The sequence below is a fragment of the Oncorhynchus mykiss genome, chromosome 27, assembly GCF_013265735.2.
Source record: "Oncorhynchus mykiss isolate Arlee chromosome 27, USDA_OmykA_1.1, whole genome shotgun sequence".
In the NCBI taxonomy this organism is placed as follows: Eukaryota; Metazoa; Chordata; class Actinopteri; order Salmoniformes; family Salmonidae; genus Oncorhynchus; species Oncorhynchus mykiss.
The window spans coordinates 18,933,588-18,950,106 of NC_048591.1; the positions used below are offsets into that span (position 1 = coordinate 18,933,588).

At 47.6% G+C, this 16,519-nt stretch overlaps 1 protein-coding gene across 2 annotated transcripts; it reads left to right on the forward strand.

The window, feature by feature from the left end:
- Nucleotides 1-1,953: 1,953 nt before the first annotated feature.
- On the forward strand, nucleotides 1,954-6,452 carry LOC110507687 (beta-crystallin A1-2). Of its 2 annotated transcripts, none has more exons than XM_021587835.2 (6): nucleotides 1,954-2,286; nucleotides 3,159-3,222; nucleotides 3,437-3,555; nucleotides 3,872-4,013; nucleotides 4,456-4,598; nucleotides 5,910-6,452. In XM_021587835.2, exons 2-6 carry the CDS (start codon nucleotides 3,184-3,186, stop codon nucleotides 6,055-6,057), a joined length of 591 nt encoding a protein of 196 aa, XP_021443510.1. In that variant the 5' UTR covers nucleotides 1,954-2,286; nucleotides 3,159-3,183; the 3' UTR covers nucleotides 6,058-6,452. The 2 variants fall into 2 exon arrangements, with proteins under 2 accessions (XP_021443510.1, XP_021443511.1); XM_021587836.2 differs by having other exon boundaries at nucleotides 1,961-2,277.
- The last annotated feature ends 10,067 nt before the right edge of the window (nucleotides 6,453-16,519 follow it).

Genomic DNA, 16,519 nt, shown 5'->3' on the forward strand with positions numbered 1-16,519 from the left:
TAAAGTGACTAGTGTTTAATTTACTAAAGTGGCCAATGATTTCAAGTCTGTATGTAGGCAGCAGCCTCTCTGTGCTAGTGATGGCTGTTTAACAGTCTGATGGCCTTGAGATAGAAGCTGTTTTTCAGTCTCTCGGTCCCAGCTTTAATGCACCTGTACTGACCTCGCCTTCTGGATAGTAGTGGGGTGAACAGGCAGTGGCTCGGGTGATTGTTGTCCTTGGTGATATTTTTGGCCTTCCTGTGATATCAGGTATCAGATATTAGGTGTCCTGGAGGGCAGGTAGTTTGCCCCCGGTGATGCGTTGTGCAGACCGCACCACCCTATGGAGAGTCCTGATATGTTACAAATTGCAATTCATATTATATTTTATGAATATGTTACAAATTTGCAAAACGTATGATATGTTACAAATTCTAGCTAGGTAGCTAGGTGGCTGACATTAGCTGGCTGCTAACATTAGCTAGGCTAGGGGTTAGGGTTAAAGTTAGGGTTAAGTTTAGGAGTTAGGTTAAAGCGTTAGGGTTAGGAGAAGGATTAAGGTTATGGGAATGGTTAGCTAACCATCTAAGCAGTTGCAAAGTAGCAAGCAGCTGAAAAGTTGCTAATTAGCTAAAATTGCCCCCTGACCAACTACCCTACTTCCATTTGGCCTTAAGTAACCATTGGTCTTATGTAACCATACCAAACGTACCATATCATACTAATGTTACATCTATTCTATGAGACCAGGCTGTGTTAAGTGGAGTGTGTCAATATGTGCATGATGCTTCCTTGACTAGACCACTGACATTAAACAAAATTCAAAAGGCAGTAAGTTACATTTCCTTCGGGAATTCAAAATTACACCGCAAGTTGCAATAAATGTCAGGAACTCTGCACCTTACCACTGTGAGCTAACTATCGGGAGGAGTGTTTGCTCTAGATGCATAATCTTATTATCAGAGCGTGCCAATGGACTTCTGGTAAGTATGCTTTAGTGAGAAAGTGTTGGGATCAGGTACAACTACCCCCCCCCCCCCCCCCCCCAATTAATATTTATGAAAAATTCCCCCCAGCCACAACGTCTCACCTGAATGTATTTTGTTTTAAATTTGAAGGGGTTGGGCAAAGGATGAAATGTGGGTTGAGAGTTACCCTTTAAGGAAAATGTTCTTGTTTAGCATTTCTCCAGTAGGTTTCCTCAAGGAGAAAGCCTGCACTTCTATGTCAAAGATAATAAAACAAAAATACTACAGTAGTGTCTGCAAGAACACTACAGTAAATACTAGTCAGCAAAAACACTACGGTACATATTATGGTATACTACAATCCGTAAAAACACTACATTAAGTAGTATATATACTAGTTTTCTTACTACAGTATTTATACTATAGTTAACTGTAAAATACTTGCCTAGTTAAAAAAGTAAAATACTTGCCTAGTTAAAAAAACACTTCACTATACACTGTACTGTTTTGTCCACAGAAAAACTACAGTGAATGGAGCCAGCAGCATAACACCCTGCACCCCACTTCTGACTTAAATCTCAAATCTCAGGGTTGGTCCTGGATGGGAGACCAGATGCTGCTGGAAGTGGTGTTTGTAGGGCCAGTAGGAGACACTTTCCTCTGGTCAAAAAATAAATCATTTCCCCAAGGCAGTTATTGGGGACATTGCTCTGTGTAGGGTGCTGTCTTTCAGATGCAACGTGAAATGGGTGTCCTGGCTCTCTGTGGTCACTAAAGATTCCATGGCACTTATTGTATGAGTAGGGGTGTTAACCCTGGTGTCCTGGCTAAATTCCCAATCTGACCATCATGGCCACCTAAATCATCCTCAGCTTCTAATTGGCTCATTGATCTCCTCAATTGTCATCTAAGAAACACATTTTTAAATGATTAGAATTTTGGTACATCCTCTTTCTGACGTGTGTCTATCTTTTTCCTCAACAGCATATACATTAACTACTGCAATCGTGTCATGGGTTAGGGGTAGGGCTATGACCAGGACTGGGTGTAGTCTATGCCTGTATAATCACGGAGTCTGGACGCTTGTGTTAATCGGCACTGGGCACGGTGCCCTGCATCCAGACCACACCATGGCAGGCGGGGGAGAGCCTAAAGCCCTGTGGCTCAGTATGGAACAATGGAGGCCCCAGCAATGTGCTGACTCCTACCCCGTCCCACAGGCCTGGGCTCCATTTACCACCACTGTGTATAAATAGGCCCGTTTACTCAGGGGTCAGGACATCGTTTTGTGGAGCCCCCCGTGAGCGCTACACAGCAATTTTTTGGGGTAGGTCAGGTAAGCCCTCCATCTTTAGACCGTTCAGCCTATAGCCTTTTGCCAGCATTGTTGTCCATTTACATTGTCCTGTTTTTTTCCTTTGCTGTTTTCTGCTGAGCCTTGGGAATGTATAGAAAGGGTCATATGCACACACACATTCTCTAAATGGAAACGCCAATCGTCATCATAGTCAACATCATACATGACGCCATCAACAGCACAGTTTAGTTTACACACTCAGGGTGTGACAATGGCATGACTTACAGGCACATGACACAATGGTTCACAATGTAGAATTTACAACAACTAATAAAGAAAAACATAATTATCACATATTATTCAGAAATGTGGATGGATGCTTTGCATTGTACTATTTTATTTGTGGTATTACATACCAACGTTAGATACCAGACCTATGTATTAGAGAGGATTTTTTTTCTGTATTATACTATAGTATTTGCACTTCTCTGTTGGTATCTGTTTTCTGCTTTGTATCGTTGCTCTGGCTTTAGCTAGCTGTTTTTGTGGCGTGCCTCTCTTTAGCTAGCTGTTTTTGTGGCGTGCCTCTCTTTAGCTAGCTGTTTTTGTGGTGTGCATCTCCTCCCTCAGCCCTATGTGCATTGTATTGTCATCAGCAACAGCACAGGGCAGTGCTTTGTTTGGGCTTGTCATGAGTCTCTTGCATAGATTCTCTAGTTCCAGCACATTAGCATAACCATAATATTAATATATTTGGGCATTAGCTGCTGGGCACAGACTGACGCAAGAGCAAGAGCTGAGTGGAGATGAGGTCCATTGGGGTTTAGTCAGGTCTACCCTGGTCTTCCTGTAAGGCCAAACAGAAATGTGACTGCGTGACTGTCTGTGACTGTGTGCTTTCTGCACTGCAGGTCAATTATTACTGAGATATCAAACATGGCGCTGACTACTCCTAACCCAGTGGGACCATGGAAGGTGAGTCAGTGTTAGGTACACAACGTTTCCACAACACTTTTCCATTTTTCCTTAACAGACGCAAGAGGAGAAAGGAAAGCTTTGCACACAGAAGTGCAGTCTCTAGCAGAGATGCTGGTTGTGTTAAAAACAGTAAAATAAGTAAATAATTACATTTAAAACAGCAATAGTGGGTCGGGCAGATTACAAATATGCACTATATCCTCTGTCCTAGATCACTGTCTACGACCAGGAGAACTTCCAGGGAAAGCGTATGGAGTTCACTGCTTCCTGCCAGAACATCATGGAGTGTGGTGTGGACAACATCCGCTCCCTGAAGGTCGAGTGTGGAGCGTAAGTCAGCCAGCCCCCCAAAACACATGTACACACTGTAGGATATTTATCTCCCCGACAGGTTACACATTATCCTTCAAGCCAGGGGACCATTGCACAGGCAACAATTTCTAAGTGATACTGATAGACACATACTGTATCATGGACACAGTATGACAAAGTATTTGCCCCACCTTAGCAACAATCTACATGTACTGTATATCTCTATCCCTCTGTCTCTCCATGTCTCGCTATTCATCTCTATGTCTCTCTATCACTTTGTATCTGTCCGACTTTCCATCTTTCCCTCGCTCTCTCTCTCTCTGTGTATGTGTAGCTGGGTAGGGTACGAGCACTCCAGCTTCTCCGGGCAGCAGTTTGTGTTGGAGCGTGGAGAGTACCCTCGCTGGGAGTCCTGGAGCGGCAGCAACGCCTACCACATCGAAAGGTTGATGTCCTTCCGCCCAGTCTGCTCTGCTGTGAGTGTACTATCCAAGCTTACTTCCTGTTCCTGCCAGACAGACACTCTCCTCTGTGGACTATGTTCCAATATCCATTGTAGAATTCCACTTACAATGCCCAATACATTCACATTGTATGTTAGTACCGATATTGGAACAGAAGCCTGGGTTCTGGCCTCAGTCCATGTCTCTGGCTCTTGTGACTGACACTGACAGAGTCTAGCTCTACTCAGTATTACTGACACTGACATTATTACATTTAACAGATACAGTAGCTGTCCTTGATAGCCTCTACCAGCATTATTGAAAGTACTAAATGACAAAGTGAATAAAACACAGTATTATAAAGATTTCATACTTTCATTCATAATTCTACCCAGTATATCTTTCGTAAATAGTTTGGAGTGAAACAGGTTGAATGTAACCTGACATTGCCTAATCCTCTTTCTGAACTGCACAGAACCATAAGGAGTCCAAGATTGTGGTGTTTGAAAGGGAGAACTTCATTGGCAAGCAGTGGGAGATGAACGATGACTACCCCTCCCTGCAGGCCATGGGCTGGGGCAACAACGAGATCGGATCCATGCAGGTCCAGAGTGGAGCGTAAGTAGTAGGAGTAGAAATCCTGGCTTCCTTTTTCACACTACAGAAGACTATGCTCATAACAAATCAGAAATAGAGGAATCAGGCCTCTCGAGTGGTACAGTGCTAGAGGCATTACTACAGACCCGGGTTCATTCCTGGGCTGTCCCATAGGACGGCTCACAATTGGCTCAGCTACGTCAGGGTTAGGGGAGGGTTTGGCCGGAGGGGCTTTACAAGGCTCATCGCGCTCTAGCATCTTCTTGTTGTGGGTTGCACCTTTAGTATTTTTTTTTTAAGTGGAACTTGATCTGCAGACCTACAAAAGTGGCCGCCTGCTGGCTGACCCCAGTCGCCAGTTGAACGGTGTTTCCTCCAACACATTGGTGCGTCTGGCTTCCGGGTTAAGCGGGCGGGTGTTCAGGAGCGGGGTTAGGTGGGTCATGTTTTGGAGGACGCATGACTCCACCTTCGCCTCTCCCGAGCCTGATCGAATTTGGGAAGAAAAATACAAAACTTGGACAAACTGCTAAAAAGGTGCAGTAATATTAAAATCCATTGTAATAACTATATAATTCAAATCCTTTGTAATAACTATAGAAACTGTGAGAGGATAATCGGTTCTGTAATAGATCATAATATAACTAAGCAAAAGACAATTTCAGAACTGAAATGATTAATTATCTAAATGAGTGTCCTGTGACCTTACTGACCTCTCTTTGCCAAATGTGTTAAAGAGACACTATGGTGAAAAATGAGCTATTATATGGTATATTATAAATGTGCTATTATATGGTGTCCCTGGATATTATACAGAGGATTAACATGTACTGTAGAGGCCAACTATTTATGATCTGCAAGGGCCTAGACTCTGAACATCATGAGGGGCCACAGTGGCTGGGGGACAAGCGTAGAGAAGATGTTTCAGTTTTAAAGTAAGTTTGCTGCAACTCTACTCATGTTGTCATGTGGTGGAGAGAAATATTTGCAGGTTTTAATATGATATCTATTGATCAATGGGGAGCCACCGGTCGGTAATTCAACGATGATTACTTCAAGTTTAGATAGCTGGCTAGACTAACTTACCAATCTGAAAAATGTTTGCTGACATGGGCTAATTGAGTGACTGTCATAAGAAGACAAAAAACTGCTTATGAACAACCACATTTTGAAATTGCACCTTTAGTATTTTTTTTATTTTTGTGGAACTTGATCTGCGGACCTACAAAAGTGGCCGCCAAGTTGCCCATCCCTGCTCTACAGGGTAAGGGCTGGGGCTTGTTTCCTGGTATTTTCTCACTTCACCCACTTCCTCTCCATCTCCCCCTTTAGCTGGGTGTGCTACCAGTTCCCCGGTTATCGTGGCTACCAGTACATCATGGAGTGCGACCGTCATGGCGGAGAGTACAAACACTACAGGGAGTGGGGCTCCCATGCTCAGACCTTCCAGGTCCAGTCTCTGCGTCGCATCCAGCAGTGAGAGCGTGCACAGCCTCCTCCCTTTCACCCCTCCTCTTCCTCCTTTCCCCTCATCCCTCATTCGCCCTATCATTTCAAGCTTGACCAGAAGTCCTGTTAGACCTCCAAGACCGACGGCTCCTGAAGCTTCTGGTGCTCCACAGCGACAAACATGTTTACAGCACTTTTGTTTTGTTCCATCGCCAAAAGAAGAAAAACGAGAGAACGAAAGAGTAAGATAGAAAAGTGACAGGTGCATCCCACATCAAGCGGAGTGAAGGGTCTCGGGTGATGTGGTACAACCCAGGCTTTGATGCTGTTCTTCAGTGTTGTCACGGGGAATTCACAGCCACAGTGATCAATAAAGAGAAAATGAGAAAAAAATAAACAGCGATACAAGAGTCTGCTATTAACCTGCTCAAGTGTCTTTACTCTTTTCACTGTCTTCTCTTGCATCTTTTCTCAGCCCTTTCCTATGTAGGCGACTACTTTCTAATGAAGGCCTCACTATCTGTAATAGAAGTTAGTAGAGTTGGTTATGTCAGGGCTATAATCTACTGGTTCATGTTCAGCATCAGGTTTCCGGTCACTATAAAACAGGTCGAACTGGGCTGGAGTTACACCACAGCATTCCACCACTTCTAGGCCTACCCTTACAAGCCTACAGTAGCAGACAAGTAGCTATAAACTCTTAGTTGAAATGACCCTATAATGTCAGTTACTTTTATATACAGTAGTTCCATCACCTTGAACAAACTAATTTCACCCTTGCTTATAAGAAATATAGAAAATATGGTTAAGAAATATAAAGTGTCTACTAAGTGGACCTTCATACTGAAAGCAAACTGACACATATTCCACCCTTATTACACGCTATAGCACAGCACACGGTTAGAAACTCCAGTAATCAAAGTATTAGCCATAATTCAATATACAGTACAAAGATTAAATAATGAGTGAAATGTGTCATTTTAATTAAACTCAGGTCTATTATCAAATCAAAGTTTATTTGTCACATGCGCCAAATACAACAGGAGTAGTAGACCTTACAGTGAAATGCTTACTTAGAGGCTCTAACCAATAGAGCAAAAAAAGGTGTTAGGTGAAAAAAAAGGTAGGTAAAGAAATAAAACAGAAAAAATATAAAAGATATCAAAGTGTTTATCCAAAGGCGCCCTCTCAGGCAACACTAAAAAACCCAGTCTGTCTCAATTCAGTGCCAAATCTTGCCTAAATGCATGGTGTCTGTCAGGCCTATCCTATGCAATTTAGTATCAATAGCCTATACTGTATGAGGAATATGTTTAGGAAATTGAGGCTGTTAATATTGGCAATTTACAACCTTCCACATTTCAGAAATATTCATACACTGGATATATATTACATTACTGATTAATGTTGACATTGTACATAACTAAAATGCACTGTACGTGTAGTCTCAAAGTCTAGCTTCTTCAAGCCACCTTTAAAAGGAGGGTCAATGCGATCTGGAATCCTGCCCTAAACCCTAACCCCTACTCTTACCCTAACTAGAAACATAACCATTACGTAACCCTAACCCTTAACCCTTAACTTAACCATTTAAAAAATGTCAACTTCATTGGAGGTAGAGACATCACAAGGACCCCGGATAGCGCGTACCCTAAAAAGAGGCTCCTCCGCAAGGAGGACATCAGATGAAACCCCACCTCTTTATTAAGAGTTGGATGCAGACAGTGGCAGGCTGGCCGGAGAGACAGCTAGCAAAATTCTAGATAGCTAGAAATGTTTTCATCATTTACCTTTTTATTTCACAAGCCATGATGTAGGAGTGTGGTGCTCTAGATGGCATGGTAGAATTGATTAGAAATGATTCGGTTTACCGTTTAATGTGTGGATTAATTGGTGGAATAGAGGACCTTGTGCATTTCAGGTAAAGTTTCTCAATGTTTACATCCCAGGACAAATTAGCTAGCACAGCAAGCTAGCTAAATAGGACAAATTAGCTAGCAAGTGCAAGCTAGCTAGCTAAATTGCCATAAATGTTTAATGCTTTTTGACCTGTCCCCAAATTAATAGAATTGGTTCAGAGTTTGTTTTGATATTTTAACCTGCATGTCGTGATCGCGTTTGGTGTGGGGGGAAAAAATACATTTATGCACGATGGCACACGCGCGCAGCCGGTTTGGGTTCTGTGTTAGCCGTTGGTGCGCACGAGCATTGTGGGTGCAATAATTGAATAATATAGATTTCTACATTTATTTTGCAGCGCAAGTGCTGTAGTCAGCCTGTAAGCCTTATTTATACCCTGCATACGTATGAACGCAAGCTTTACAATTAGCTATACAAAAATGGCGACCCTGCGTAGTTAAATAGCAAAAACATATTAACCCTACTTTGAGTGTCAATGAGGATAGCAGGGATGTCAGTAAGAACTTCCTGTGTTTCTGTATAGGGACCAGAGTTTTTCATGGTCAGATCAAATGGTCAGGAAATACTTGTGACCCTAGCCATTATCCTACCCCCCTTCTACAGAGCAGAAACAGAACCTGTCATCCAATCAGGGCTCAATCAAACCAGTATCCAAGGATAAACTCCCTAGATCAGTGATCACCAACCGGTCGATTGCAATTGACTGGTCGATCGCCAAGCCATTCCTAGTCGATCACCTAACATTGCTGTAAAAAAAAAAAAAAAAAAAAAAGATTAAAGCCTATCCTAGCTTTTCCTTCCAGTTCTCTGCTGCCAGTGACTGGAACGAATTGCAAAAATCGCTGAAGCTGGAGACTTACATTTCCTTCACTAACTTTAAACATCAGCTATCTGAGCAGCTAACCGATCGCTGCAGCTGTACATAGTCCATCTGTAAATAGCCTACCTGTAATGCTCCGGGTGTCGTGGGTGTGGAGTCAAATGCAGGAGACAGAGAGTTCAATGCTGCGCGTCCTTTAATCGCACCAATGCACCACAGGGTGCTCACAAAAACGTTACGTTCCCAAAACACAGGGAATCAAAATGTACAAATGGGACACAACGTGCCTATACCACAGAGCCGAAGGTTTACAATGAAATAATCCCGCACAACAACCAGGCGGGCCGGCTGTCTAATAAAGACAAACTAATTACACATTCACAGGTGCTACCACTCAACATACAAGGAGGGGAAGGAAAAACAATCAGTGGCAGCTAATAGGCCGGTGACGACGACCGCCGAGCGCCACCTGCCCGGGAAAGGGAAACACCCTCGGTCGGACTCGTGACAGTACCCCCCCCCTGACGCGTGGCTCCCGCAGCGCGCCGACACCGGCCTCGAGGTCGCCCCGGAGGACGAGGCGCAGGGCGATCCGGATGGAGGCGATGGAAATCCCTCAACATGGAGGGATCCAAGATGTCCCCCACCGGTACCCAGCACCTCTCCTCCGGACCGTACCCCTCCCAGTCCACGAGGTACTGCAGGCCCCTCACCCGGCGTCTTGAGTCCAGAATGGCTCGGATCGTGTACGCCGGGGACCCCTCGATGTCCAGCGGGGGGGGAGGGACCTCCGGTACCTCACTGTCCTGCAGGGGACCAGCTACCACCGGCCTGAGGAGAGACACATGAAACGAGGGGTTAATACGATAATAGGAAGGGAGTTGTAATCGATAACACACCTCGTTTATCCTCCTCAGGACTTTAAAGGGCCCTACACACTGCGGACCCAGCTTCCGGCAGGGCAAGCGGAGAGGTAGGTTTCGGGTCGAGAGCCAGACCCTGTCCCCCGGTACAAACACGGGGGCCTCACTGCGGTGGCGGTCAGCACTCCTCTTCTGCCGTCCACTCGCTTGTCGTAGAGATTCCTGGACGGCCCTCCAGGTCTCCTTGGAGCGCTGTACCCATTCCTCCACCGCAGGAGCCTCGGTCTGGCTCGGATGCCATGGTGCCAGGACCGGCTGGTACCCCAACACACACTGAAAAGGGGACACGTTAGTAGAGGAGTGGCGTAGTGAGTTCTGAGCCATTTCAGCCCAGGGAATGTATCGTGCCCACTCCCCTGGCCGATCCTGGCAATACGACCGCAGAAACCTACCCACCTCCTGGTTCACTCTCTCCACCTGCCCATTACTCTCGGGGTGATAACCGGAGGTCAGGCTGACAGAGACCCCCAAACGTTCCATGAACGCTCTCCATACCCGGGACGTGAATTGGGGGCCCCGATCAGAAACGATGTCCTCCGGCACCCCGTAGTGCCGGAAGACATGGGTGAATAACGCCTCCGCAGTCTGTAGGGCTGTAGGGATACCGGGCAACGGGAGGAGACGGCAGGACTTAGAGAACCGATCCACAATCACCAGAACCGTGGTGTTCCCCTGAGACGGCGGGAGATCGGTTAGGAAATCTATGGACAGATGTGACCATGGCCGCTGTGGAACAGGGAGGGGTTGTAGCTTCCCTCTAGGAAGGTGCCTAGGAGCCTTACTCTGAGCGCACACTGAACAGGAGGAGACATAACCCTTAACGTCCTTAGCCAACGTAGGCCACCAATACCTCCCCTGAAGGCTCCCCACTGTCCTCGTCACCCCAGGGTGACCCGAGGAGGGTAGAACGTGAGCCCACCGAATCAGTTTGTCCCGAACACCAAGCGGCACGTACCTTCGCCCCGCTGGACACTGAGAAGGCGCGGGTTCAGCCCGTAACGCCCGCTCGATGTCCGAGTCCACCTCCCATACCACTGGGGCTACCAGCTTCGATGCGGGAAGGATGGGAGTAGGTTCGGTGGACCCATCCTCCGTGTCATAAAGGCGGGACAGTGCGTCAGCCTTCACGTTCTGGGAGCCCGGTCTATAAGACAAAGTAAATCGGAACCGGGTGAAGAACATGGCCCACCTTGCCTGACGTGGGTTAAGTCTCCTAGCTGCCCGAATATACTCCAGATTCTGGTGGTCGGTCCAGATGAGAAAGGGATGTTTAGCCCCCTCAAGCCAGTGTCTCCACACCTTCAGAGCTCTAACCACCGCTAGCAACTCCCGGTCCCCCACATCATAGTTACGCTCCGCTGGGCTGAGCTTCCTTGAGAAGAAAGCGCAGGGTCGGAGTTTTGGTGGCGTACCCAAGCGCTGTGCACGGCACCCACCCCAGACTCGGACGCGTCCACCTCCACTATGAATGCTAGAGAGGGGTCCGGATGCGCCAACACGGGCGCATCAGTAAACAGCGCCTTCAACTTGTTGAATGCTCCGTCTGCCTCTGCTGACCACTGCAAACGCACCGGGCCCCCCTTCAGCAGTGAGGTGATGGGAGCCGCTACCTGGCCAAAACCCCGGATAAACCTCCGGTAGTAGTTGGCAAAACCCAGAAAACGCTGCACCTCCTTTACCGTGGTCGGAGTCGGCCAATTACGCACGGCCCTAATGCGGTCACCCTCCATCACTACCCCCGAGGTGGAAATGCGATATCCCAGAAAAGAGACGGCTCGTTTAGAGAACACGCATTTCTCAGCCTTGACGTATAGGTCATGCTCCAGCAGTCTACCAAGCACCTTGCGCACCAGAGACACATGCGCGGTGTGAGTGGCCGAGTAGATCAGAATGTCATCGATATAAGCCACCACTCCCTGCCCGCACAGGTCCCTGAGAATCTCGTCTACAAAGGATTGGAAAACGGCTGGAGCATTCTTTAACCCATACGGCATGACGAGGTACTCATAGTGGCCTGATGTAGTACTAAATGCGGTTTTCCACTCGTCTCCCTTCCGAATACGCACCAAACTATACGCGCTCCTGAGATCCAGTTTTGTGAAGAACTGCGCTCCGTGGAACGATTCCACCGCCGTAGCGATGAGAGGTAGAGGGTAACTATACCCCACTGTGATGGCGTTTAGACCTCTATAATCGATACACGGACGCAAGCCTCCCTCCTTTTTCCTCACAAAAAAGAAACTTGAGGAGACGGGTGAAATGGAGGACCGAATGTACCCCTGTCCCAGCGCCTCCGTGACATATGTCTCCATTGCCAACGTCTCCTCCTGGGACAGCGGGTACACGTGACTCTTGGGAAGCGCAGCGTCTACCTGGAGATCTATCGTACAATCCCTTCCCGGTCGATAAGGTGGTAATTTAGTCGCTTTCACTTTACTGAAAGCGATTGCCAAATCGGCATACTCGGGGGGAATGCACACCGTGGAACCCTGGTCTGGACTCTCCACCGACGTGGCACCGATGGAAACTCCCAAACACCTTCCAGAACACTCCTCTGACCACCCCTGGAGAACCCCCTGTTTCCACGAAATTTTAGGATTGTGCCGGGCCAGCCAGGGAGTCCCCAGCACCACTGGAAACGCAGGCGAGTCAATAATAAAGAAACTGATACGCTCCCTATGATTCCCCTGCGTCACCATGTCCAGTGGGACCGTGGTCTCCCTGACCATCCCTGACCCTAATGGCCGGCTATCTAGGGAGTGCACGGGGAAAGGAGAATCTATCGGCACCAGCGGAACCCCTAACTTAAGGGCGAGTCCGCGATCCATAAAGTTCCCAGCTGCGCCTGAATCGACGAGCGCCCTATGCTGGGAAGAGGGAAAAAAGCGAAGGAAAAAAGTTAAGACAAACATGTGGCCAACAGGGGGTTCTGGGTGAGTTTGATGCTGACTCACCTGGGGTGACCGAGAAGCGTTCCGCCTGCCATCTCTACTCCCAGACGGACCCCCCCAGCACCGATCAGACGTGTGTCCTCTCCGACCACAGTTGGTGCAGGGAAGGCCTCCTCCTCCGGTACCCCTCGGCGCAGCCCCTCCCAACTCCATCGGAATGGGAGCGGAGGGGCTGGGTGGTGGAACGCACAGGACCCTCTCTGAACGCCCGCGGGCAGCCAGCAGATTATCCAGTCGAATGGACATGTCAATCAGCTGATCCAGTGACAGAGTGGTGTCCCGACACGCTAACACCCGGCGGACATCCTCTCGGAGACTACACCTGTAGTGGTCCATGAGAGCCCTGTCGTTCCACCCAGATCCGGCTGCCAAGGTCCGGAACTCCAGCGCGTAATCCTGGGCGCTCCTCCTCTCCTGCCTGAGGTGAAATAGTCGTTCTCCCGCCGCTCGGCCGTCTAGAGGGTGATCAAACACGGCGCGGAAACGACGGGAAAACTCTGGGTAGTGCTCCCGCGCTGAGTCTGGACCATTCCAGACCGCGTTCGCCCATTCCAGGGCACGACCCGTGAGGCAGGAGATGAGGACACTCACCCTCTCTTCTCCTGAGGGAGTGGGTCTGACGGTGGCCAGGTATAGCTCCAGCTGGAGCAGAAACCCCTGGCAACCCGCCGCCGCTCCATCATAAGCCCTCGGTAGCGTCAGACGGAGGGTGCTGGAGTCGGGAGATGGGGAGTCCGGAACCGTGGGTGCCGAAGGTGGAGAGAGGAGCCCACTCCTCTCCCATCTGTCCATTCTCTCCATCACTTGATCCATCGCGGATCCGATCCGATGAAGGACGGTGGTGTGGTGGAGAACCCGTTCCTCCATCGATGGGAGAGGGTTGGCTGCTGCTCCTGCTGACTCCATCAATTTGATAGGTGCGGGATTCTGTAATGCTCCGGGTGTCGTGGGTGTGGAGTCAAATGCAGGAGACAGAGAGTTCAATGCTGCGCGTCCTTTAATCGCACCAATGCACCACAGGGTGCTCACAAAAACGTTACGTTCCCAAAACACAGGGAATCAAAATGTACAAATGGGACACAACGTGCCTATACCACAGAGCCGAAGGTTTACAATGAAATAATCCCGCACAACAACCAGGCGGGCCGGCTGTCTAATAAAGACAAACTAATTACACATTCACAGGTGCTACCACTCAACATACAAGGAGGGGAAGGAAAAACAATCAGTGGCAGCTAATAGGCCGGTGACGACGACCGCCGAGCGCCACCTGCCCGGGAAAGGGAAACACCCTCGGTCGGACTCGTGACACTACCCAATCTACCTACCTCATCCCCATATTGTTTTTCTTTTCTGCTCTTTTGCACACCAGTATCGCTACTTGCACATCATAATCTGCTCATCTATCACTCGTGTTAATCTACTAAATTGTAATTACGTCAATACTATGGCCTATTTATTGCCTTGCCTCCTCACGCCATTTGCGCACACTGCATATAGACTTTATTTTTTTCTATTGTGTTATTGACTGTACACATGTTTATTCCATGTGTAACTCTGTGTTGTTGGTGGTCAATGGTCACTCTGACAGAGCTCTAGAGTTACTCTGTGGAGATGGGAGAACCTTACAGAAGGACAACCATCTCTGCAGCAATCAACCAATCAGGCCTTTATGGTAGTGTGACCAGACGAAAGCCACTCCTCAGTAAAGGCACATGACAGCCCACTTGGAGTTTGCCAAAAAAGGCACCTAAAGGACTCTCAGATCATGAGAAACAAGATTCTCTGGTCTGATGAAACCAAGATTGAACTCTTTGGCCTGAATGTCAAGCATCACGTCGGGGGGAACCTGGCACCCTCCCTTTGGTGAAGCATGGTGGTGGCAGCATGGTGGTGGCAGCATCATGCTGTGGGGATGGTTTTCAGCAGCAGGGACTGGGAGATTAGTCGGGATCGAGGGATAGATGAACGGAGCAAAGTACAGAGAGATCCTTGATGAAAACCTGCTCCAGAGCGCTCAGGACCTCAGACTGGTGTGAAGGTTGACCTTCCAACAGGACAATGACCCTAAGCACACAGCCAAGACAACGCGGGCATGGCTTCGAGACAAGTCTCTGAATGTCTTTGTGGCCCAGCCAGAGCCTGGACTTAAAACTGATCGAACATCTCTGGAGAGACCAGAAAAACTGTGCAGTGACGCTCCGCATCCAACCTGACAGACCTTGAGAGGATTTACAGGGAAGAATGGGAGAAACTCTCCATATACAGGTGTGCCCAGCTTGGAGCGTCATACCCAAGAAGAGTCGAGGCTGAAATCGCTGCCAAAGGTGCTTCAACAAAGTACTGAGTAAAGGGTCTGAATACTTATGTAAAAATGTCTAAAAACCTGTTTTTGTTTTGTCCATATTGTGTGGAGAGTGATGAGTGAAAAAAGGCAATTTAAATCAATTTTGGAATAAGGCTGTAATGTAACAGAATGTGTTAGAAGTCAAGGGGGTCTGAATACGTTCCGAATGCACTGTAGGTCCTGCCGGCTGGCCAGATAACTGTTCAGATAACCCTGCTCGCTCCTCGCTTTGTGGGTTTTACAGACGCTTCCCACGCCTTGGCAGCAAACCTAATTTAGTTTATTCTGCATGCACAACCTATGTGGCAGCGTTTGGAACTACCGATCTGCGGTCAAGAAAGCTGAGTTCATCCCTACACTCTTTGGCCCTGACGGACACTTGGACTACCCCAGAGAACAGTGCTACTACAGCTGCTTTCTCGTCATCGGACTATGCGTTCTCTCATAGTCTGAGTGCATCTGGTCATTGCGGTGGTGGCACAGGGCTACTTATTTATCCTAAATAGATTTTATTTTCCCTCTCTCACCTGTATCTCCTCATTTGGATGACAACAGTCAGGTCCGTTGATCTTGGTACCCTGTGGTCTCTATTATTGTCACGTTGGTATGAAGGATCGGGAGACGATTTTGCGTGCCTATTTTTAATTTTTTAATTTATTTCTTACCCAAATTACGGCGTGCCGTGAAAAGGCACGGGGACGAAGACCAAACAAACACTATAGAAAACACTGGGTTGAAACCCAAACAAAAGAGCGAGGAGTACCTTGAATAAATAACACAAGCGCACAATGATTAACACACCGGACGAGACCCGTAATCATCTGCCCAATCCACAATGGCACGAAAGCCAAAACACACAGCACAGGTACTCACACGAACCAACGGACATTGTAACAATAATCGACAGGACACTGGTAAACCAAGGGCACACTTATACAATTACTAATCACTGGGAATAGGGGACAGGTGTGTGTAATGAAAGTTCCGGGGGGGATCCGTGACAATTATGTCTGGTTTAGTGTATTAACTTAACTTAACTTAACATGAGGCTGAAATGAGAACTGCTTGGCCTACTAAAGATCTGTTATTCCAGTTATATTTGTTTTTATAACTGATAGGCTGTTATTTTCTAGCTCAATGACATCACAGCTAGCCTTTTAACAGCCATTAGCACAAATCATTATGATGTGATAGTGAACTCTATTAAAGAGCATACGTGTATGTGGCTTCATTTACAGTTACAATACTGAAGGTGTCACGACTTCCACCGAAGTTAGCTCCCCTGCCTGTTCGGGTGGTGCTCGGTGGTCGTCGTCCCCGGCCTACTAGCCGCCACCGATCCCTTTTTCGTTGTCTGTTTGTTTTGTCTTATTAGTTGCACCTGTCTATTTATGTGCTTGATTGGCTTTCTTATTTATAGTACGTTTATCCGCCCTTGTTTCGTGCTGGATTACTCATATGTTTTGTGTATGTTTGTTTGGTGTTCGTGCTCTGGACCTGGTACCCTGTTGTGTTGGGTTGGTCCACATTTT